This window comes from Procambarus clarkii, chromosome 21, assembly GCF_040958095.1.
Source record: "Procambarus clarkii isolate CNS0578487 chromosome 21, FALCON_Pclarkii_2.0, whole genome shotgun sequence".
NCBI classification, from domain to species: domain Eukaryota; kingdom Metazoa; phylum Arthropoda; class Malacostraca; order Decapoda; family Cambaridae; genus Procambarus; species Procambarus clarkii.
The window spans coordinates 3,141,341-3,165,855 of record NC_091170.1 but is presented as its reverse complement, the minus strand read 5'-3'; the positions used below and the strand labels follow the sequence as shown (position 1 = coordinate 3,165,855).

The 24,515-nt window shown below is 41.7% G+C and overlaps 1 protein-coding gene across 4 annotated transcripts in view; it reads left to right on the top strand.

Annotated features, from left to right (window-relative positions):
• Window positions 1-19,778, top strand: part of LOC138367008 (uncharacterized) — a 47,272-nt gene extending 27,494 nt beyond the window's left edge. For all 4 annotated transcript variants that reach the window (XM_069328411.1, XM_069328412.1, XM_069328410.1 and 1 more), the window contains exon 5: window positions 18,977-19,778. In XM_069328411.1, coding sequence (XP_069184512.1) covers window positions 18,977-19,184 — 208 coding nt within the window. In that variant the 3' untranslated portion in view covers window positions 19,185-19,778. The remainder of the gene's footprint in view (window positions 1-18,976) is intronic.
• The last annotated feature ends 4,737 nt before the right edge of the window (window positions 19,779-24,515 follow it).

Below are 24,515 nucleotides of genomic sequence, written 5' to 3'. Positions count from 1 at the left end.
ATATTCCTGTCTGGGTCTTCTGTCATTCGGCGGGGGGTTATATATGACTACTATTATAATTTTCTGTCCTCCAGTTGCTATGGTGCCTGAAATGTAGTCACTGAAACCTTCACAGTTCTGAATTACCATCTCTTCGAAACTCCAACCTTCTCTTAGTAGCAGAGCTACACCACCTCCTCCTCTCCCTTCTCTCTTTCCTCACTACATAGTAGCCCTGTGGAAACACTACGTTTGTTATGATTTTCGTTAACTTTGTTTCTGTGAGTGCTATTATGTCTAGGTTTTTCTTCTAGTGCCCATTCTCAAAGTTCACTTGTTTTATTTGAAATCCCATCTATGTTAGTGTACATCGCCTTGAAGCTCACTTTCTTCTGTTCATTTTCATGTCCCTTTCTTGGCAAGCATTCTGCTGGATGTGGGAAGCTGTTCCGTGGGTGAGAGGATCTGTGAGGTGGTGTGCAGGGTCTCAGAGGATTTTGGGGTGGGGGTGGGGGTTTAAGGGAAGGGGGGGACAGGTAGGGTGTGGGTTAAGGAGGTAGGGGGGACATGGAGAATACGGGGTGAGGGGGGAGGAGGGATAGGGAGGGTATGGGATGAAGGGGGAGGGGGGACTATGATGGGAATGGGGAAGGGGTGTCAGGGTCAGAATGGGGTAGGGGGGGGGAGGGTTGGGTGGGGGCAGGTAGGGTGAGGGGAAGGGAGGGTTTCTATGCAGAGGGGGGTGGTGGTGTGGCGCCCCCCCCCCCCCTCTGATTTGTTGGGATGCTGGTTTTGGGTTCTCCTCTTGTCTCTGGGACGGTTGTGTTGAGGGCTGTGATTTCCTGGTTTGCTCCTCTCCCTGCGCTTCCTCCTTGCCTCTGCTGCCCTGGCTCTCTCCTCCTTCGTCCTGTCCCTCTGGAGGAATACTTTTTTGTATCCCTCCATATGCTGCAGAAGACTCTTCCTTTCGAGAATGTCCTCCTTCGTGGTTTCGTTTGTAAACACCACCTTTACAAGTCGGTTTCTGTCCTTGTTGTACCAGCCCAACCTGAAAACCTTCTCAATGTTTTGTACTGCCCCTTCCATCTGTAACCCTTTCAGTAGCCCATGTACTGCCTCTCTATCCTTGCCATTCCATTCTTGCCTGTTGGATCCTTCCTGTTCTTTGATGCCTACAACTACCACTGATCTTTTTCTCTCCAGCAGTTGAGTGGTGCACCTTGCTGCTTCCTGTGACGTAGCTGCTTGCATCGCTATCTCCCTCACTGTGGCCATTGCTTCTGAGCTCTTTTTCAGTATATCCGCAAATGTATCAGGTACAGAGGTATTTCCTTCCAATGTAACATTCCCACCTTCCCTTTGGATGGTTATCTGATGCTCGGTCTCTTTATTTTTCTCTGAGAGATTTGATCTCCTCCCTTGCTGATGCTAGCTCACTTTGCAGATTGTTAATTGTAATCCTCATTTCATTCATCTCCCTCCTGAATTCCTCCAGAACTTGGGTTAACATGTCGTTCGTTTGGTCACTCTGGCTGTTCCCTGTGTCCCTGTTGCGTCCACCTGCCATTTTGCCCCTTGTCAAGAGAGAGAGAGATCAAACAAAGGAATTAGCAATTCCTTTGTTTGATCTCCCTGGCTGCTTCCCGTGTCCCTGTTGCGGCCTCCTGCCATTCTGTCCCTTGTCAAGAGAGCGAGAGTGTGTGTGTGTGTGTGTGTTGGGGGGGGGGGGGGAGAGACGTTTGAATCTTTTTAAGACGTTCAGGGCATCTTAGGTTCCAGGCGTGGTGTTCCTTGGAGCAATTTGGGCACTTGGCTTGGATGGGCTGGTTTGCCTTGTTATCCAGGTATATTTGTGTCCTGGGGCTGGCTGCAGACTCCACCCCTGAGTGGGCGTTGCCAGCCATCCTTGTGATGTCTAAATTTGCATCCGAGGCGCTCTTGGTATGTAAGGCCTGTGGTGGATCACGCCCCTAATGCCAAGATAGTTTCTCTGGGATCCGTCCTCTTACTGTGAGAAGGACTTGGGTTTCTTGCTTCGTGGCTTTTTCCTGGCATCTTTCTGCTGACACCGTATAATTCAGCTTAGATATGAGCTAGGGCTATGTGCAAGGGATAGTGGTTATCTTGAGGTTATCTTGGGATTTCTGGACTTAGCGTCCCCGCGGCCCGGTCCTCGACCAGGCCTCCTTTTGTTACACCCCCCCTCCCAGGAAGCAGCCCATAGCAACTGTCAAACTCCCATGGGGCATGGGGCATCAGGGTGAAAAACATTGCCCATTTGTCTCCACCTGTACTGGTGATCGAACCCGGAACCTCAGGACTACGAATACGAAGATTTGTCCACTCAGCCGTCAGACGCCCTTATAATTGTGGTGGACAATGATTTTGCTTATTTTATCCTCTGGTTTTAGTTCGTCTCATTTTCTGTAATTTTTAAGAATGGTTACAGCTGTCTAGTCTTCAGACCTTAGAATATATTTGCCTCTGAGGTTTGGCTTTGATCTGGAGCTTGGGGTACTTTGTTGTTTACGAGGAGACATCATGCTGTACCTAGAAGACTGGCAGTGCAGATTTAATCAGTAGCTGGCGTGCTCATCTGTAGAGGACTGTTCTCGGTACGTCAGAATGGAGTGGTTCTTCCTGTTGGCTTTGGTCACAGAACGCCAATTGCCATCACTGTCGGAACTTGTACTGAAGAGTTTTCCTTTTGTGATTGGGAGCAGCAACGTTGGTTCCCACACAATTCATCTGGTGGTCCATTCTGTCAGCCAAATGATTACTGTGGAGTGATGTCTCTTGTGATTCGTCGAAGTTACAATGAGGCCATAGTTTTTGGTCTTTTTGACTTGAATTTTGACTTTTAAAGTGCTAGATTCCTCAATTTTGCAAAATTGTCTACGTTGATGTGCAAGGATAACACAGGGACAGTATGAAGAGCGGAAGAGTTTGGTTGTTGGATAACACTAGACATTTCTTGACTTGAATGTTCTCCTAATGTCTTCATTGTCCCTGGATGGTCATTTATGCTAATTACCACACACAAAATTCTAAAGTATGACTATGCAGATCATTAGTCCTATCTGCATTACCTTCCTTACTACCCCAGTAAGAGAAGAAATGACTCTGGCTGGGCTGGGTATTGGCCATAACTAAACTGGTGAGCCATAATTATAATACTTGTGCTCTAGTCGCCAAATGCAGTCCTCCATTTAGTGGCACACCACTTTGAACAGTCCTGATCTAGGATTCTTAAATTTTATTTACTAGAGTATTATACCTCAGTGGGATCTTTATCAAGTAACATTTGACTGCTGTTGCTTGAATGAGTGATAATTCTTAGACATGTGCCATGTGATAAGTGCTACATTACCCTGCCACACTCAAACGAGTTTTGGTGACGGGGCCCACGCACGACTTCCTTGGGCTGGTGAAGATTACCTTGGCCCCTTCTACCCCTCTTTGGGTGTTTTACACTCTAAAGTACACCCATTGGGAGCTTGTTCAGGTCAATGGAGTGTCCTGCTGGATACCCAGCCATCCCTTTGGTGGATGGCTGGGTATGCAGCCATGGGAGAAGGCTTCCCACCTTTGTCAGAATGTTAAGAAGCAATGCGACTGTTGAAAAGTGGGAGTACTCCAGGGGACGACGCACCCCTTCCTGCCAGCACTTGGCCTCCCATAGGTGTCCTGGTAGGTGCTATGTCTTCACTCGCAGGCTTTTGAAATTAATGCTGCATAGATACCGAACTATTTACTCAGGCCCCGTGAGGTGGGGGATTAACCCCCCCTCCAACCATCCCGAGTCTGCTGGTGATGGGGCTCCATAACCCAGGCTGTTGGGCCCTGACCTGGCTCCTTTGACTCCAGATTGGCCCTCTGCTCCCATTCCTCTTCCGTGGCAGAATTGAGCTCCAGGGCCCCCAGTAATGACCACCTACACCCTGGAGTGACTCTTGTGACAACGGCATCTTTTAACACTACTCCTACGGGAAGTACAGCCCCGTACTTCCCACGCACTAATGTGCATGATTACTCCAACCTCATATGTTCAAACATATGTTTGAACATATGTCAAACATATTATGTGTCAAACATATTAACACACATAACAGCCGTGAATAAAATTACAACACGAGTGATCTGTTGTCGTATGTGGATATATCATTGATGACTACCAATGATGTAGTCATCAATGATATAACTTCTCCCACTCTATCAATAACCGTTGAAGTGCCACAGGGCAGCATCTTGGAACCTCTCCTCTTTCTTATATATATCAATGATCTGCCTAATGTCTCAAACATTCTTAAACCTATATTGTTTGCTGATATACCCTCATCTATTCAGACCCAAACCCACATACACTAAATAATGTTGTGAATAATGAAATAGTCCCCTTATGTATGTCAACTAACAAACTATCACTAAACATAGAAAAGACCTACCTACCCAGTATGCACTAATCTATCGTTATCTTAATTATGGTATCTGTGCATGGGGGTTAAACACTTTAAACCACCTCAAGCCCATCATCACCCAGCAAAAATCTTCAACCAGAATAATAACAAACTCTGTTTTCAAACAACACTCAGCCCCCTTGATTAAATCCCTAAACATGCTAAACATAAACTCGCCCACACATTCTCTTGTGTCAACTTCATTTACAAAAACCTGTTTTTAAATGCAAACCCTGCTCTGAAACTCTCCCTGGACAGATGTAATAGGACCCATTATCACCACACCAGATATAAATATCTCTTTGATATCACCAGAGTCAAACTTAGTCTGTGTAAATACACTATGCAAATAGAGACCTAGTCTATGGAACTCACTCCCTAATGAATTGAAAAGCTGTCCAACTTTTGCCTCATTCAAAAACAAAAACAAAAAGTACCTAATTTCGTCTTCATAGTTTCCTATTCTGTGCTTTAAAATTGCTCTGTATCTAGTGTTACCCAATCTTTATGTAACTAATCCAAGCAACTTTACTATAGTGATCATTGCTGTCTTCTTATATGTTCAAGCAATATACTGTATTGTGCCTATTAATCCTTGTTAAATTACCATTCAAGCTGTCAATGCAATCAATCTGAGCTACCTATGTGCTTTAATATACCTACAAATCTCTCTCATCTCATTTTTTTCTTGCAATGTACCTGTTATCTGAAGAACCTTTTGAATTTGAAGAACCTTATAGGTAAAAAGAGAGCTTGGTACAAAAGGATTAAAAATGGGGAGGTCACTTTAGAACAGGAATTCGTACAACTGGTTAGAAATGTTAAAAAAGAGATAAGGAAAGCAAAAAGAAACTATGAAGTTCGCATAGCACGGCAAGCAAAGACAAATCCTAAAGGGTTTTTTCAGTTATATCGTACTAAGACTAGGGAAAGGATAGGTCCATTAAAAACTGAGACAGGTCAAATAACAGATAGTGATGAAGAGATGAGTAGTATTTTTAATAAATATTTTGTATCTGTATTTACTAAAGAGGAACTTAACAATATGCCTTCAGCCGAACAAGTCTATGTGGGTGGGGACGAGGACAGGTTGACGAGTTTAGCAGTTACCAGGGAGGATGTTCTTAAACAAATAGTAAAACTCAAACCAAACAAATCCCCAGGGCCGGATGAAGTGTTTGCTAGGGTGCTTAAAGAATGCAAAGAGGAGCTTTGTGACCCACTGTCAACCATATTTAATAAATCAATAGAGTCAGGCAGAGTGCCAGAGTTTTGGAAAGTTGCTAATGTGATACCAGTTTTTAAGAAAGGAGATAGATCACTTGCGTCTAACTATCGACCAATTAGCCTAACGTCTATTGTGGGAAAGTTACTCGAATCTATAATAGCAAATAAAATTCGTCTTCATCTTGAAAAACATAAATTAATAATTGAGTCGCAACATGGTTTTATAAATGGCCGTTCATGTTTAACAAATTTGTTATCTTTTTATTCTAGCATTGTTGAGGCAGTTGATAGTGGTAAGGATTGCGATGTTGTATACCTTGACTTTAGCAAAGCTTTTGATACAGTGCCACATGAAAGACTGATTAAAAAAATAGAGTCTCATGGTATTGGGGGTGCTATATTAAGCTGGATTAGGGCATGGCTATACCAAAGGAAACAGAGAGTTAGTATAAATGGAATCAAGTCAGAGTGGGAAAATGTTGTAAGTGGAGTGCCTCAAGGCTCTGTCCTGGGACCTCTGTTGTTTATAATATATATAAATGATTTAGATTCAGGTTTGAGTAGCAACATTTGCAAATTTGCCGATGATACGAAAATCGGTAGGGAAATTAATTCGGAGGAGGACTCACTATCACTTCAAGTTGATCTAGATAGGGTTTTGAAATGGTCAAAGGATTGGCAGATGCAGTTTAATGCTGATAAATGTAAAGTTCTGAGGTTAGGTAATGATGATAGAGTTACAAGATACGAGCTAGATGGTGTTGTGATTGCGAAGTCGGATTGCGAAAGGGATCTGGGAGTTATGATTAGTAAGAATTTAAAACAAAAGGATCAATGCATAAATGTTCGTAATAAGGCAAATCGGACACTTAGATTTATTAATCGCAGCGTTAGTAACAAGACACCTGGTGTGGTTCTCAAGCTATATCTTGCTCTAGTTAGGCCCCATTTAGATTATGCAGTTCAGTTTTGGTCGCCATATTATAGAATGGATATAAATTCACTTGAACGTGTCCAGCGTAGGATGACTAAGTTAATTCCCCAAATTAGAAATCTTTCATATGAAGAAAGATTAACAAAGCTTAAGTTGCATTCACTGGAAAGGCGAAGAGTTAGGGGTGACATGATAGAGGTTTACAAGTGGATGAATGGACATAACCGGGGGGATATTAATAGGGTATTAAAAGTATCAACACAGGACAGAACACGAAACAATGGATATAAATTGGATAAGTTTAGATTTAGGAAAGACTTGGGTAAATACTGGTTCAGTAACAGGGTTGTTGATTTGTGGAACCAATTGCCGCGTAACATTGTGGAGGTGGGGTCCCTCGATTGTTTCAAGCACGGGTTGGACAAGTATATGAGTGGGATTGGGTGGTTATAGAATAGGAGCTGCCTCGTATGGGCCAATAGGCCTTCTGCAGTTACCTTTGTTCTTATGTTCTTATGTTCTTATGTTCTTATCATTTTATAAATTTTGCTTCAATTTACCTACTTAAAATTATCTGTTAGATTAATTAAGGACCAGCCCGAAACGTTGGGCATACTAGTGGGTTTACAAGAATGTAATCACTATGCCATGTATCCTCACAAATTCAATGTATCTTCTTGTTTATATATAAATATAATAAAATAAACTGGGCAAAGGTATTAGATTAGATTTTTTTATTCAGGTAAAGGTACATACATTCAGTTACATTCATAATGTTGGATTTAAAGATAGAGATAGTACATACAATACCTAAAGGCACTAGTACACATGGCATTTCGGGCAAGGTAATGGGGGAAAAAATTACTTAGACTAAAACTTAATTGTAATTGAGCTTAAAGTATAAATTGTATTGAAAAAATAAAAAATAAAAAAAGGCGGGGAACAAGGCAGAGAACAGCAATTATATAAGTTGGTCAACAACCAGCGTTGTTTAATATAGTAAGACATGGATTGACATTTAGGGGTGAGGTAGATTACATGGAGTTTATTAGGTAGTTTTTAGTTTTTATCTTAAACTAGTTGAGATGTACAGTCTTTGACATGATTGGGAAGGTCATTCCCCATTATGGGTCCTTTGATTTGTAGAACATTTCTAGTTTGATTAAGTTTACACTTGGGATATCAAATAGGTATTGTTTTCTGGTGTGGTGCCCATGGGTTCTGTTATAAACTTCTAAGAAGCTTTTAAGGTCATGATTGACATTACAGTTCAGAGTTTTAAATATATAGAGTACACATGAGAGGATGTGCAGTGACTTAATATCTAACACATTCAGAGAGTTGAGTAAGGGTACCTAGTGATGTCTGGGGCCAGAGTTAGATATTTTTCTAATAGCAGCTTTGTGTTGAGTAATTAGAGGACGTAAATGATTTTGGTAAGTAGAACCCCAAGCACAAATACCATAGTTGAGATAAGCATAGATGAGAGAGTAATAGAGCGTCACCAGGGCAGGGCGGGGTACATAATATCTGATCTTAGAAAGAATGCCAACAGTTTTAGAAACACTTTTTGCTATATTTAGAATGTGTCCCTGGAAATTCAGCTTGTTATCGTTGAGGATACCAAGGAATTTATCAACTTTGTTACTAATTTGACTATTGTTTATTCTTAGATTTACTTAATTTGAGGATTTATTACCAAACAAAATATAGAAAGTTTGTCAATGTTAAGGGTGAGTTTGTTGGCAGTTAGCCAAAGATGGACTTTCTTTAGTTCAGTATTCACTGTGACATTTAGAGCAAGAGGGTCAGGACTGGAGAAAATGAAGGTTGTGTCATCAGCAAAAAGATTGGTTTGAGGTGGTGTTACGCATTTGAAAGGTCATTAATGTAGATGAGAAAGAGGAGAGAGCAAAGTATGCTGCTCTGCGGAACACCAATATTTATGGGTAGGGGAGGAGGAATGGAATTATTCACAGAAACATACTGGAGCCTGTCAGTAAGGTAAGACTGAAGGTATTGCATGGATTGACCTCTGACTCCATAATGATGTAATTTAAGAAGAAGGTTTTAGTTGTTGGCAGTGTCAAAAGCATTTTGTAGGTCAACAAATAACCCAACAGGGAACTCATTTTTATGAAGAGCTGTATGTATCAAGTTTATCATACTAATCAGTGCATCGTCAGTGCTTTTATTGGGTCTGAAACCATATTGGCAAGATCTAAGTATGTTGTTCTTGGCAAGATAAGAGTACAGCTGCTTGTAGATTAGCTTTTTAAATATTTTTTACAAGGTTGGTAGAATTGATATAGGTCTGTAATTGTTGACATCAGTGAGATCACCACATTTGTGGACTGGGGTTACTCTCGCTTTTTTTTTTTTTTTTTTTTTTTTTTAGAATATCCAGAAAAGTTTGGAGTTCAAGTGATTTGTTGAAGAGTAATGTAATAGAAGGAGCTAGAAGTCTGGTTGTTTTTTTGATAATTAGTTAGTATCGCATCAAGGGCAATTGACTTAGTTTTTAGGGAAAGGACTACCTCATTAACATCAGAGGAGTTAGCAGGAGTTAGGTACAGAGACTCTGGATTGTTACCTGTTAGGTATTCTTTAATTATGAGCAAGGGATTAGAGGGATGTTCCCACTAGAGAGCAGGAGGGATGTTCCCACTAGAGAGCAAGAGGGATGTTCCCACTAGAGAGCAAGAGGGATGTTCCCACTAGAGAGCAAGAGGGATGTTCCAATGGAGGAGAAGAACCTATTGAATTCAATAGCAGTGTCAGAGGCTGCCCAGCAAACACAAAACGTTTGTGGACGTTTTCAAATGGTGCCACAGAGATAACACTGTAACTTTTGACATAAATACCTATTACTGACGTTATTAAAACCATTAGAGATAACTAAAAACATACATTCCGTTGACACAGTTTTTAAAGGTTTAGAGTGAGTGAGTCAGAGTGTGTGAGAGTGGGAGAGTGAGTGAGGGTGAAGGAGAGTGAGTGTGGGAGAGTAGGGGAGAGTGAGTGTGGGAGAGTGAGTGAGTGAGTGTGTGCCAGAGTATGGGAGAGTAAGTGAAAGTGTGGGAGAATGTGTGAGTGTGTGGGAGAGTGAGTGAGAGTATGTAATGACCCAATCTACTCTCCTCTTCCTCACCAATCAATACCTCAGCTCAACACTGCTACAGTTCAGTATGAACCCTCACTGATCTACCGCGGGTACAAGCTGAAATATTAAATGAGAAGGAAACAACAAGAATAGGAGTTATTAATTTAAACTTATAATTAAACCTAATTAAGAACACTGCCACCACCTTCCCGATCTAACATACCTGAATGTGTCTATCACCGATCCCCCAGGGAGGCAAGGAATCGGTAATCATGAACTCCCCAGGCAATAGGAACTTCGGTAATAAATCTTGGAAATTAGTTTGATTAATTTACTTTGCTTATTTAGGTCCAAGGGCAACTTTAATATCCAGTAAATGGAGGAGAACAGGGGGATTTCCAAATACCACACATAGATATACTGCTTATAGAAACTGCTAAAAATTAATGACAAAAGGGACAGATAACTAAACAACAAACTAATTAATAACTTTATTATATTTAACACATATATTGAAATCAAATGAACATATACCCTACTCTATAATCCCTAAGAGGCAAAATGGATATCTACCAATACTCAAGTGCACAATACCTTAAAACCGCTCTCCGGCCTAGATGTCGATGGCTACCCTCAGCCCCTCTGATGCCGGACCGAGTTCCCACCCCCAAGCACTCCCAGAACACACTACTGAAATTTTGTTTCACCAGCTTACCGGTGGAAGGCGTACTCCTCCCACAATCTAATACAGCCCCCGGGGCTCCACCCATTATTTTTGGCTACAGCCAACCATTTAAAACTAGGCCTGAGGTATGGTTCTCCAGGGCCAATAAGGACTTGGCACTTATCTACTGCCAATCACCTTCACTGATCTGCCTGAAGGTACATGAAATTCTCGAAGATTGAGTCAGCTCTCCTCAGCTATTCGAAGGGGACAAGATGCCTCTGTAGTGGACCACCCGAGCCTGGGACACATCGGAGCAATATTTACAGAAACTGATAAATTATGTTCAAACCTGTCTCCTCTAAGATAAAAGGTAGGGACATTTGATTCGCCTGGTATGCGGGGGGGGAGGGGGATCGGTGAGAGGGGGAAGAGAGGGAATTCGGTGGGGGATCGGTGAGAGGGGGAAGAGAGGGAATTCGGTGGGGGATCGGTGAGAGGGGGAAGAGAGGGAATTCGGTGGGGAATGGAGAGGGAAAAGTGGGGGAATGAAGTGGGGGGGAGCATAGGCACCAAGAGGACCAAGCTAGCAAGACCACCCTCAGGTCAACCTCTTGGCCCTTGACAAATGGGTAAAGGGGGAGGGAAGAAGGGAATTAGCCATTACAACTCCCCCCTCTTTGGAATTAAGAAATTCGTATGTAAGGTACTTTAAATCACAAATTTCTTATAATGCCCTACCATAACAATTACCTCCAAAGAACAACATTTTTAACCCAACAATATTTTATCCCAATGCCTCAAAAACAAAAGAAATTATCTAATCCTAACTAATTCCATACTATCCTCCAAAAACAATAATGGCACCCCCCCCCCCAAAAGGTAAGGTGTGCCCCCGCAAGTATGAATACATCAGTCTCCGTTGTGTAGTGGTAAGACACTCGCCTGGCGTTGCGCGAGCTCTTTGTCATGGGTTCGTATCCTGACTGGGGAGGATTTACTGGGCGCAAATCCTTAACTGTAGCCTCTGTTTAATGCAACAGTAACATGTGTACTTGGTTGTAACAACGATTGTTTGCGGTGGGGATCGTACTCCAGGGACCTGCCCGAAACGCTACGCGTACTAGTGGCTGTACAAGAATGTAACTCCTCTTGTATATATCTTAAAAAAGAAAAAAAAAATATCAGACCACTGGTTGCTATACTGTCAATTAATAATTCTTAGAAAGAATACTGACAAAGTGAGAATATTACTTAATTCTCTAACATCTAGATAGTATTCCTCCGCGGAGTTGTATGATGCAATATCGCTAGCTCAAGTAGTTTCCAACATAACTCCAGGGAAGGAAAACTCGGGTCGTAGTTCAATGTTGAGTACTGACGTTCCCATTCCAACTCTGGTTACATTATGGGTTAGTATGTTAGCACGTTAGAACACACATAACGGATGTCCCGAATCTGTCACAGCAGATGTGACTCTAAGTCATTATGGGAACAAGAATTAAATATTGAAATATTAAATGATTAAGGTATCTGTAATCAAAAACTCTCTAAAGTTTGCAGTAGACTCGAGGACTAGGGTTGCTGTGACGTGTAATGGTTGAATTACTTAATTGTTAAATTGTTCTGTGAACTCTGAAAATGTTCTTAAGAACAGATTACATTATTGTATAAGTTGTATTCTACATTAATATACTTTAATTAAAGAACATTAATCATTTGGTCATTAAAGATCAAGGAGACTTCGATACTACAGTAAGGTCGCTGTGACTTGTAACTGTTGAGTTACTAGACAATAACACATCACGGAGTATCATGATCACCCCAAACTCAAATGAACAAATTTGATTTAATATGCACTGCCGTGCAGTAGTCATTCTGACTAATGATATAACTAAGTTTTAACTAGCTAAAGTTAATGTAATATTAGAGAACTCATTAGGTTATTCATTAAAATCAAGGAAGACTCTGAGTCGACAGTGAGATTAGTAGCCTAGTCATTCTGACTTATAAGCTAATTAAACTACAGCTCGCAGGCTTATCACTGGAAACTCATTAATACATCCTCAACTTAAATGAAAAATTTATTTTATTAAATAAGTCTCTATGAATAGTCAACTGTATTTAATCTTGAATGCAGATTCAGCTGATACTCAATTGATAAAAATGTCCTGAATACCTACCTAAATAGATGGTATAATTTTTCTAACCTTCCTAAGTAGAGGGCTAAGCTAATTGTGACAACTTACTAATTCTTAGTAGTGTCACTCTAGCTGAATGTTGAGTAGTGGGTTCTACTCAGTTTATCGTGGTGAGAATTAATAGTTGCAGGTTATCATGGTGAGCGAAGTAAACTCTAGGTATCGCAGTGAGCAATAAAGCATTCAAATTATCATGGCGAGCATTAGGCGTTCGTATTATCGTGGGGGAGCAATGATGGGCTCAATTATCACGGTGAACATTAATACGCTCAAATTATCACGGGGAACAATAAAGCGCTCGATTATTGTGGTGAGTAAATATGCTCATATGATGGTGAGCAACAAGGGGCTCGAATTAGTGTGGGGAGCAATAAAGCGTTCAAACATCATTATCAACAATAAAGCGCTCAATTATTACGTTAATCTTTAGGTGAGCTATTAAATCAGCTCGTTAAGCATGTTATCTTACAATGCTTAAGGTTTAATGTTAATACATTAAATGATGGGAAACCTAAGGTTGCTGGAAATTTAATTATTGCTACGATTAATCTTACCTGAAAGATATTTGTTACAATTTATCCCAACCTAAACGTTTCACGGTTTATTAGTTCTCTGTTGTATGTTCACTTACATATTGGTAAGTTTACAATTTTGCTCGTGCTGCGCTCCTACAATAATAAGCAGAAAAGAAAGAAAAACAGCTCAATCAAAAACTAATGCAAATAACTCACTAGCTTCTAGTGCAGAAAACTTTGAATAAATGTTGTAGTCTGTTAAAGACTATTGCAAGGTTTTCTTGGCAAACCTTAAGCACAGGTATAATGAACCTTGGTCCCGGTGAATTTGCAGGTGTAGAAGTTTCTTGATGATTTCGAGTTACTGTTAAATTCAGGAAATGCTGGATGCATTGGGTGCAAGATTCTCTAGCCTAATATTGTTAATAACCCAGGAAGTGCTAGATTCTCTAGCCTAATATTATTAATTACCTAGGAGTGCTAGTTTTTCTAGCCTAATATCATTAATTACCTAGGGGGTGCTAGATTCTCTAGCCTAATGTTAATAAATACCTAGGGAGTGCTAGATTCTCTAGCCTAGTATTATTAATTACCTAGGGAGACTGAGCGTGGTCAATTATTACTTGTCGAGAATAATTCTAGGTCTACAGTGGGTTCAATGGCTTGGTCGCTGTGACATGTACCTGTTTAGGTTACAGACCACTGATTTTCCACTTAGAACTATAAAATATCTCGGCGAATACTATTTGTACCAGGCTCAATCTGGGTTTATTACTCAGCTGGGTTTCTCATTTAGCTTGTTGCTGGAGAATTAATTTACTGCTGATTAACTTCTGTTATTGTTGATTAGAGGAATCTCCTCATTTTGAGGTAGCTCATGTATTCCATCTGAGCTGGATGCTTGCTTGGGTATAACTAAACTATAAAAATGTTCTACTCCAGCAGGAACATTTTGTGTTGCAAGCACTTTGTTATAATGATCTAACTTGGCCTGAATTTTGTCTTCATAGTTGGCAAGGTCAGATTCAATTAGACTTAATTCGTCTGGGTCAGTATCACTGACAAAGAGTATGTTTCAATAAGACTCGATTATATCCTTTACATGGTCATATTTTTAGCTAGCCACCTTTGTGGAAATTCTTAGTCTGGAAATGTCAACTGGGTTAGTTCCTAACCAGTTGTCACATTTGTTGAATAGTCTTGATAAGTGACTTTGTTCAATCCTTTGCTCAGCCAAAGTTTTATTTTCTTCTATCTGTATTTGTTTTGATCTCTCTTTTTCCCTTTCGACTTGGGCTTTCTCTTTTTCCTTCTCTTGTTCTAACTCTAGTTCTCTTACCCTGGTTTTCTCTTTTTCTTTCTCCTGTTCCAACTCGAGTTCTCTTATTCTGGTTCTCTCTTTTTCTACCACCAGTCTGGTTTTCTCTTTTTCTACTTCAGTTTTCATCTGAAGTTCTAATTTTAACTTTTCCAGTTGGAACTGTCTCTCCTCACGTTGTTGTTGCATTTGAAGCTCTAGCTGGAATCTTTCCAAGCTCCTATTTCTGCTACTCCTGCTACTGCGATTACTCCTACTTGATCCTTGGGACCTCACGTCATCTTGTCCATCATCCTCCTTTCCATCGAGGCAAAATTAAACGTTCAGGAGGTCAAGGAAATTCACAAAACTGTGAAGGAAAATCAGGATATAGTGGTTGAGGGCAATAATGAAATATTGAGTGATGAAATGAAGGAAAGTGAAGTGTGTGTGAATGATGGTAGTCGTAGTGAAAGGAAGAACCCTATAATTACACATAAAATGAAGGAATCATTTGGGCCAATAATGGACGTCACAGGGCTGAAAAAATCTCTTGAGAATCGCAATGTCGCTTTTACTGGTGAACTTGGGAGGAGGTGGGAGATGTTATGCAAGGTATGGCTATCATTTAGTGAATTTATTGGGGATGACTTAGGCAGTGAATTGATTAATAATGGATCACCCTAGACTGAAAGTTTTGTCATGGAATGTTAATGGTTTAAGAAACAGGGTTACAGATGTTCATTGTTATGTGATGGGAAATGATATTGATGTTGTAGCTCTCCAGGAGACAGGGGATAGGAATGAAGGCTTATTGAAATTAAATGGTTATAAAGGGTTTCACCTCTTCGCCGCAAATAACATCAGAGGCACGTCGATTTATGTAAAGAACTCCATACCAGCAGAGTTAGTAGAACCGCCATCAAAAACGCAAGGTATAGAGAGTGTCTGTGTTAAATTATCATTAAGGGAAGGGGAATTTATTGTAGTTAATTTGTATGTATCCAGGAACTGCTTCGACGCTAACTATCTACCTGACTGCATTTATACTGATCCTTCACTGGTCATTGGGGGACCTTAATGCTCGGCACACAAGCCTTGGGACAGTGGGTAGCATTAGTACTAATGGGGTCAAGTGGTTACAGTTTCTACAAGATCTTCCAGATACCTGTCTATTGGGAAACAATGAACCAACTCACATCAGGGGAGGACGGCTTGACTATGCCTGCATTTTAAACTCTCAGGGGATTATGGGGGAGGCTCGGGTTGTTCGGGAACTACTTAGTGACCACTTTGCCTTGAACGTTGAATTACCACTGGGGAAAAAACAAGTCCACTTTCAAAGGAAAAGGCTAAATATTAATAAAGATATGAAAAATTATTTTATTCAAAATATGGGAGATTGGTATCAACAATACACGCCGCTCTGCGTTGATAGTTTTTACGAGGATATGGTCGAGAACATAGAGAAATTACTACAGAGGGAAAATAACGGGGGCAGGGGAAGCAAGAAGCATGGACCTAAGAAATTTAAATATTCCAAAGATCAGCAAGTCAAGGGGTGGGAGAGAATGCTACGGAGTGCACATAAAGAATGGTTAAAAAATGGAATGAGGGATGAAGAGAAAAATACAATGTTGGAAGTGGCTAGGGAATGCAGTCAGGTAAGGAAGGCGGCGCGGGACAAATACTGGCAAGACTTTGCTCAGTCCATTGGTAATACTAAGAACCTTAAAGACATATGGAGAGCAGTAAATAAAGTCAGGGGTTGTAAGACCAAATTCATTGCTCACTCAGATCCAGGGAAGGTTGCTAATGAGTTAGTAGATAAATGGGCTAGTGCTGCTGGTATGGAGTCCTTACCTGCAGACACGAGAGTCACCATTGAGTCATGGGAAAATATTAGAAATGGAGTAACTTTATGTGCCTTAAATACAAGATCTATAGCGTGCACTGAGATAACTCACGATGAGCTACTGGATGCTATAAAAAGTGGCAGCTCTACTGCTCCCGGGAAAGATGGAGTAACGTATGACATTCTTAATTATTTAGCCGGTATGAAACCTAGTCCCTTACTTGATTTGTTTAATATGAGTTATAGAGAGGGAAAGTTACCAAGAAAATGGAAAGAGGCTGTCATCATTCCTATCCCTAAGTCAAACGGAGGCTACAGACCTGTCTCCTTAATATCCTGCTTTTGTAAAATGATGGAAAGGATTTTGTTAAATAGGCTTCTCTACCTTGTAGGTGATACCATGTCCAGTAATCTCTTTGGTTTTATCAAAGGCAAAAGTACTGCGGATTGTCTCTTAAAGTGTTTGTCTAATATGGATGACAATTGTAGAGTTTTTGTTGATCTACAAGGAGCATTTGATAAAGCCAATGGGGAAGTAATCTTATACGAATTAGCCAATCTGGGAATAACAGGGAGATTGTTACACTGGATAAGGGATTATCTACAAGGCAGAAAAGGTCAGGTGTATTATCAGGGATACATGTCTGAGGAACGGAGGTTTCAGTTAGGTACCCCACAAGGGGGAGTATTAAGTCCCACCTTATTCAATGTATTAATGAACAGATTAGCATCAGAGATGTATCCTCCAGGGGTCACGACGATCATATATGCTGATGACATTCTTATACAAGGCACTTCCGGGAACAAAATTCAAACTGCTCTTAACATACTTGGTACAACCTGTCACAAGTTAGGCTTAGTTATAAATGCAGATAAAACCAAATATGAGTATAGGAAACGAAGAAATATAACACTTACTCGAAATGGTGTGGAACTGAGCCGTGTTCAGAAGTACAAGTATCTGGGCATGTATGTTGGATACACATGTGAGAGTAAAAATGCTGAAATAAATCATATCAGCACCTTATGTAAAGCCCGTCTGCATCCTCTAAAAGCACTGGCTTTTTCTGGTAAAGGTGTTGGGGTACCTATCTTACGGATGTTATACATAAGCACTGTTCGGTCCCTGATAGACTACGCAGCACCCGTTTTGTCTTACACAGGCCAAGGCAGAATTAAAAAAATAGAGCTGATACAGAACGAGGCTATGAGGATTATTGTTGGATGTCAAAGAAATGCAATGATTGAAATAATGAGAATGGAATTAAATTTACAGAGTGTGTGTGATAGAGTCTGTGACATTAACACTAGAGTATCTATTCGTTTCATGCGGAGAAAAGGAGGGGATAAGTTGTTTGAGAGCGTTCAGACCTGCTTGAGTGACGTACACACTTCCAGGAAACTGAGGGAGACACGCTACACGAGGGGATTAGCTCATGACCTCAGGGAATACGATGTACTTGACTGTTGTAAACCCTCTCGACAGTGTAATATGTCTGCTCCCTGGAAAGTACAGAAAATAGACGTCGAAATTGTACCCCTCAAGGTGAAAAAGATTCATCATGAACCGGGACAATTACGGTGTTTGTATGGAAGCATGATATCTCGGTTACCAAGAGGCAACAGTTTACATGTATATTGCGACGGGTCGGTGGCGGAGGATGGCAGGGCAGGGTGTGGTGTCCTAATAAGGGAATATACGGAGTTTGGGACTGTAGATAGGATAATTGAACTCCGGCTTAGTAATTATATATCATCCACACAAGCTGAACTGCAGGCCATTCTGGCGTGTTTGGAGGAAGTACGTCATGATGACAAAAATGTTTTTGTATTTGTCGATAGCCGAGGAGCACTGAAGTCCTTAAACAGTCGAAACCCAGTTTTCATGTCTATAGTTGAGGATTGTAAGAGAAGAATAACTGAGATACAGCTGAAAGGTCATAGTGTGAAATTCATGTGGATTCCATCTCATGTTGGAATAGTGCTCAACGAGGTGGCGGATGACTTGGCCAAACGTGCCACATCAAAACCACAAATTGACATTGAATGTGAATTCACAATGAGACAAATAAGAAGCAAAATCAGAAATATTCAGGCACAGGCAGGAGTGGAGAGGAGAGGGATAATGTATGAGAGAAGTCTAACCATGCAACACAACATGTATGTGAGTCAAAACACCCATTTCACTTATGGTAAAAGGAGAAATGCTTGGAGTGACTCTGTGTACATGCGGCTCAGGCTTGGGTACAAATATTACTGGGAATATGGGATAGGTGTTTATGATAATGACACGAAGTGTAAACTATGTGGTATGTTAAGGTCTCACACCCTTGCCCATTATGTTCTTGATTGTCCGTTGATTAATGTATATAGAAACACTGATATAAGGACTGTTCCTGAGCAAATAGCCTGGATGTGTCACAAAGGAAAGGTTGATGATATTCTTGAGATATAAGAATTTTGCACCAAGACTGTAATATTTTTTTGAATTATCCGTATAACTAGGTCATAAAAGTATTTGTGTACGTCTGATACCATACTACTTGTGAAGGAGGAAATGTACATGTTTATCTCTCAGAATGTTTGGTAACAGGTTTATTGTTTGTGATGTGTGTCTATGTATGTACTAACACGTTGTACTGAACGGGGTGAGAATAGCTTGAGCTACCTCATCCCTTTGTGTGTATTTTACCTCAATAAACTTATTTCAATTTCAATTTCAATTTCCTCCTTTCCACTTCCAGCTCCTTTCTGGGCTCCTTGTTTTGCCGCTTAACTCTTAGCCCTCAGCTGTCTAAGGATCTCATCCTTCACTCCAGCCACTTTAGATGCCTTCACCCTGATGCCACATTTCTCTGCTATCTGCTTCAACTGCTCCTTGGTGCAACCTTCCAAGTCCTCAGGCTTGCCAGACTCTACAAACGCTTGCACCTTCTCCATCCTGTCCTGTGAGTCTTCCCAAGAGAGAGAGAGAATATACCTGTGGTCACACAGGCTAATAATAGGTAGCCCACTCAGCTGCCACAATGGATGTATTAGTCCAACCTCTTGGACTCAAACTGAGGGTGTGTTAATCCAATCTCCCGGACAGGTCCCCAATATCTTGTGTCCTGGACCGCCTGAGAGGGTTGGGGCTTATGGGGCTTAAACCTCCAAAGAGAGCTCTGGCTGCTGCACCAGACTGTTGCTCGTGTACAGGTGGACAACGTCCCCCAACCACTCTCTACCAGAACAGACAACCGACCTTGGCAGCCACACTCCCTCTACCATCGGTCGACCAACAATAAACTGTGGAGTGCTTGAAATTTCTCAGGAGATCACCCTGCACGCCTCTTGATCTTGGAAAGGGGTTCATCATCACATATCTAGGGGTGCAGCTGTAACACTGGCCTTGTCCTGTGCACACACACGCTACTTGAGCCCCGTGACTCCCCACTCTCTCTTTGTCTGGAATGATCTCCTCAGTTCCCCTTTTGTAAATCAATATTTTCTATCACCCTATCCACAGCTGTGATCCTTTCTCTCTCTCTCTCCCTCTTCCCAACCCCCCCCCCCCCCTTCCCTTCTGCTTTCTGGGAAACCTCACCAGGTGTGACGGTGTCCACCCTTGTATTTCTTCCTTCCCAGATTAGAAGAGTCATATCTCCATAGCCTAAGTGTTCTCGGATGTTCAGGGAACATTTTCATGTATGGGAAAGCGTGGAGCGTGATTAAGCTGGCTGTAAAGTGGCCAGCTAAGTTTGATAATGCAAGGGGCTTACGCCTTTTGAGGCACAGGACGGTGTCGAGCCATCCTGTTTCCCGCCAAGACGTCCTGACGCTACCCGGCACATGATTGGCCAGGTGAGGTCACGTGCCTGAAGTGACCAATGACGAGAGCCCTCGGGCGGTGTGACGTCATGAGGCGGAGGGCCCGGGGCGACTGGCGCCTGGGGCGGGAAGACAGTACATCACGAGCCGTCAGAGAGGGAAAATGCGCTCGAGCGAGCTCCGGACCTAGAGAGCCCTTACTCGTAGATTTAAGCTCCGCTTCGATTCTGCAGACAGTCGGAAAAGCCATCCAACTTCCGTGGAGTGCCCAGAGGCAAGGACGGACCTGATGAGAGAGCCAAGAGCTCTATCAAGAGTCTGCAGCAGAGGGAACGTTGGGCTGGTGACGTCTGGGACGCCCACTAGAGGACCACGTCTTATACATCAAGCGAGAAGTTAGGGCCGGGCCCAAATCTACTGGCAGTGAGGCGAGAGGAAGCTGTGCGGGACTGCGAGGTGTTGGCAGTGCCAGTGAGAATGGAGGACGACGAAGGAGGTACCTGTCTCCAGTACCCCAGAGAAGAGGAGGAGGAAGGCAGTACCTGTTGGGAGTCAGCACGGCTAAGACGCGTTACCACGAAGGCGACGGAGGAACCTGTGTGTGTGTGGGAATTAGTCGTCGACAGAGCAGACGCCAGAACCAGGAACCTCAACATCCCTCAACAGAGGACGAGTCAGCTTCGTGGTTGGAGTGAAATAAGGTAGATAATTGTCCCTCCCTTACCCCTTTTGAGCTAGGCGATTTAGAGTATTTTATATGTTGTGAATATTTCCACTCATCATTTTATTGTCTAAGTGGCAGGACGTTAGGCTAGGAGCCAAAAACTCATTTAGGCATGAGTTGGTGTGGATGATCATTAAGGCGGGGATGTTAGTGATCCTGGAAGGGTAGTTGGTGTGCAAGGAGCCACCAACGTACTCTGAAACGTCCAGCTGATCGCCTTGCTAGAGGCGTGGGAAAATCACGACATTCTGACAGCTAGAGCCGTCAGCTGATCGTGCTGCCAGAGGCGCGAGGTGTGTGCCCGCGCTGGAGGAGTGGACCCAGTCAGCTGACCGTGTAGCCGCCAGCGGATGTTTCCAAACATAGACATTTCTTTATGCCATTTATATATGTTTTTCTTCAGTAAACTTTTAAACTAACTGAGGAGTTTAAGTGAGCCTCCATTCTCTAGGGCTATATATATATTATATATTTATGAGACCATTAGTGACACCTTGCACTGCACGTGTCATTGCATCCTTAGCCAAGATAATTAATGAGACCACTGACGTGTTGCTGGGACAAGAGTATAAACACCCAGCTGGCGACCTCAGGACAGACCAGATAAAGCAAGAGAAAATGTTCCAGTGTCAGGACAGGCAGGTTTAAGTAAGTTATAAGAAGGTTGAACCTCCCCACTCGCTAGGGGTGTATAAGGCCAGCCCTTAGTTGACTGCGGGAGCCCAAGGGCGAGCAGTGGCGCCCGGTACTGAGGGGCTAAGACCCGTGGGACGACCCCAACCACAGGGTGGAAGGGGGTGAACTCTGACACAGGACAAGGGCAAACACATGTTAACTATACACATTTAATAAACAAAGAACACGTAAAGTACACTACATAAAAGAAACAAAAATATTGACATAAAACACTCTAAGCTACTACAATCTGGTTGCGATCCAATACCCTATCTTGGCTTCACCAGCTGTCCATATCAAGTGGTTGCCCAACTCCTGGCTAGCCACTAATTACCCCCTCACCAAGTGGGGTTCACTCTTTTCATAATAATACTATACAATCAGCCCTAACATATATATAACTCAGCCTATGGCTGTAACAATAGAGACATCTGCATAGAAATTCCTCAACCCAAACAAATGGTCAATCTCCCACTGCGTCTTACACGCCAATGACATTCAAGCACTCTCCTAATACATTTTGAGTAGTCACCATGAACCTCTGCTCCGCATCTAGAGGCTCACTACTCTGTATATCTCTAGGTTCTCCCTGAATTGTCTGTGAGGATCTTCTGCAGCCCTCCCAGACTGCTACACAATGAAGTTTTGCAGGCGATGAGTCACAATAACGTGGCTAAAGTATGATGACCAGACCACACACTAGAATGTGAAGGGACGTCGACGTTTCGGTCCGTCCTGGACCATTCTCAAGTCGATATAGACAATCGACTTGAGAATGGTCCAGGACGGACCGAAACGTCGTCGTCCCTTCACATTCTAGTGTGTGGTCTGGTCGTTAATGAAGTTTTCCTCGAACACCAGTGATTCTCCACCACTGATTCCACAGAAGCACGTGAAACTTCACTTCACTGCTCCTCGTCACAGATTGAGGTCCACTCTTCACTATGGGGGGCTCTGCTCTTCCACCGAGTTCGGCATTCACTTCTACAGCCTTGAAGTTCTATCCGTTAACTTCTCCACTGACCTCCACGTTCCATCAACTTCTCCTCCAACAAACCTGCAATTTTCATTGACATGCCAATTAAAATGTTTCCCTTCTTAAGTATAACTAAATGTATTTACACACAATAATTCTCCTTCACTCGACATCTCTTTAAACTCTCACACGTCGCGAAGGGAACTCCCCCGTTTGGGTGATTCCATGCTCTACCCTCGCTAGCAGCCACCGCCGCCTTCCTCAGTCAGCCACTGGCCTCCAGAGAGAGTGGATGTGTCACTGCCTCCTCCAACTGGTTGCCTTATCTTTACTCTCTTATTTAAGCTTACTGCCTTAATAAAATATACGTATAAACACTTGCCACGATTGCTGGGCACACGATCAACTGCAGGCAATCACTAACAACTGGTTAAGCAGCCTTACCACAGAATTTTATCTGGCGCAGGGCAGATTCAGGTCCCGGTCTCCGACATTGGCGATCTCCATCGCCCACAAAATCGCTAGTAAACTGCTTCACCAGCCTCTCCTGGTCCTGAATCGAGCACTAAGTTGTTCCCAGGCTTCATACACGAGCGCCTGACTGGTCCCCTCCTCTTGACGGAGTACAAAATTAGAGGTTCATCCATTACTGTCAGGAACACAAAGACAATGCAACCTCCTCTCACGACTTCTGTTGCTCGAGTGAGGTCAAGTTGTCTGCAGTGAGCCTCATACTTTGCCAACAAACTCGACATCTCATGTGAAGTCATTTATTTACATATGTATTCTCTGCCTATGCTTTTAAACTCTTCATTAACCCTAGCCAAGTATTTAATATATAATCACATGTCTATATTTTCTTTGACCTCTCAGTTGGTCTGGTTTGCTGAATAACTCTCACAGGGTAGACTCATTTTTCAGGCTACCTGGAGTCATAACAATATTTACACACTATAATGATGATATTAATATAAAACGCGAAAAATATAATTTTTCTGACATAATCTCTGCATGAACCGTCTCAAAGATATAGTTTTTGTGTTGGAATCACAAAAAAAGATTTAAACTCTGAATTTCTAATAATATATACAATCTTTATTTGTGAATCTCGAATCTCTAAATAATAAAGCAATATATCTGAGAGCATGTAGGCTTCGGTGTTCCATGAGTGAAGAGACATGTAAGTATATAGTAGTTACGTATACCAGCAAATAACAATCAGTATCAATATTGGTTTTTATTATTTTATATTTATATATTTATTTATTTATTTGCAAGAAAGTACAATGCAGTTGTGGGATTACATGAATTGGATTTTTTACATTCTTGTAACGTCACTAAAACGCATAACATTTCGGGCAGAGTACATAATAATAATAATAATAATAATAATAATAATAATAATAATAATAATAATAATAATAATAATAATTTTTGTTTACAGAAGGTACAATGGGTTTGTGAGATTACATAAAATTGGTATTTTTACATTTCTGTAACGCCACTAACACGAATAGCGTTTTGGGCAGGTCCTTAATGTCCTTAATAAACAGATTTTGTTTGATTCTGGGGAAATTAAAGAGATATTTATTTCTGGCGTGGTGCTCATGTGTTCTATTACACTTATCAACGAAAAGTTTCAGATGAAGATTAGCATTTAGGAACAAGGTTTTGTATATGTAAATAGCACCTGAGAATGTGTGGAGTGAGTGTATGTTTAGCATGTCATGGGACTTCAACAGATGGGCTGTGTGTTGTCTGAAGACAGAGTCTGTTATAGTTCTGATAGCAGATATTTGCTGAGTGATGATGGGCCTGAGGTAATTTGCAGTGGTTGAACCCCATACACAGATTCCGTATGTAGGATAGGGGGAGGATAGATTAGCGAGTAGTATAATGATGGGGATGCAAAGAGGGGAACATATCATCTGATTTTATAGAGTGTACCGACCGTTTTTCTAAATTGTTTTGGCTGTGTGTTGTATGTGGATGTTGAAGTTCAGTCTCTTATTTATGTATAAGCCAAGGAACAGTCGCTCAGTTTTATTGCTGATATTACAATGTTTATTTTAAGTTGAATTTGATTTGATGATTTACT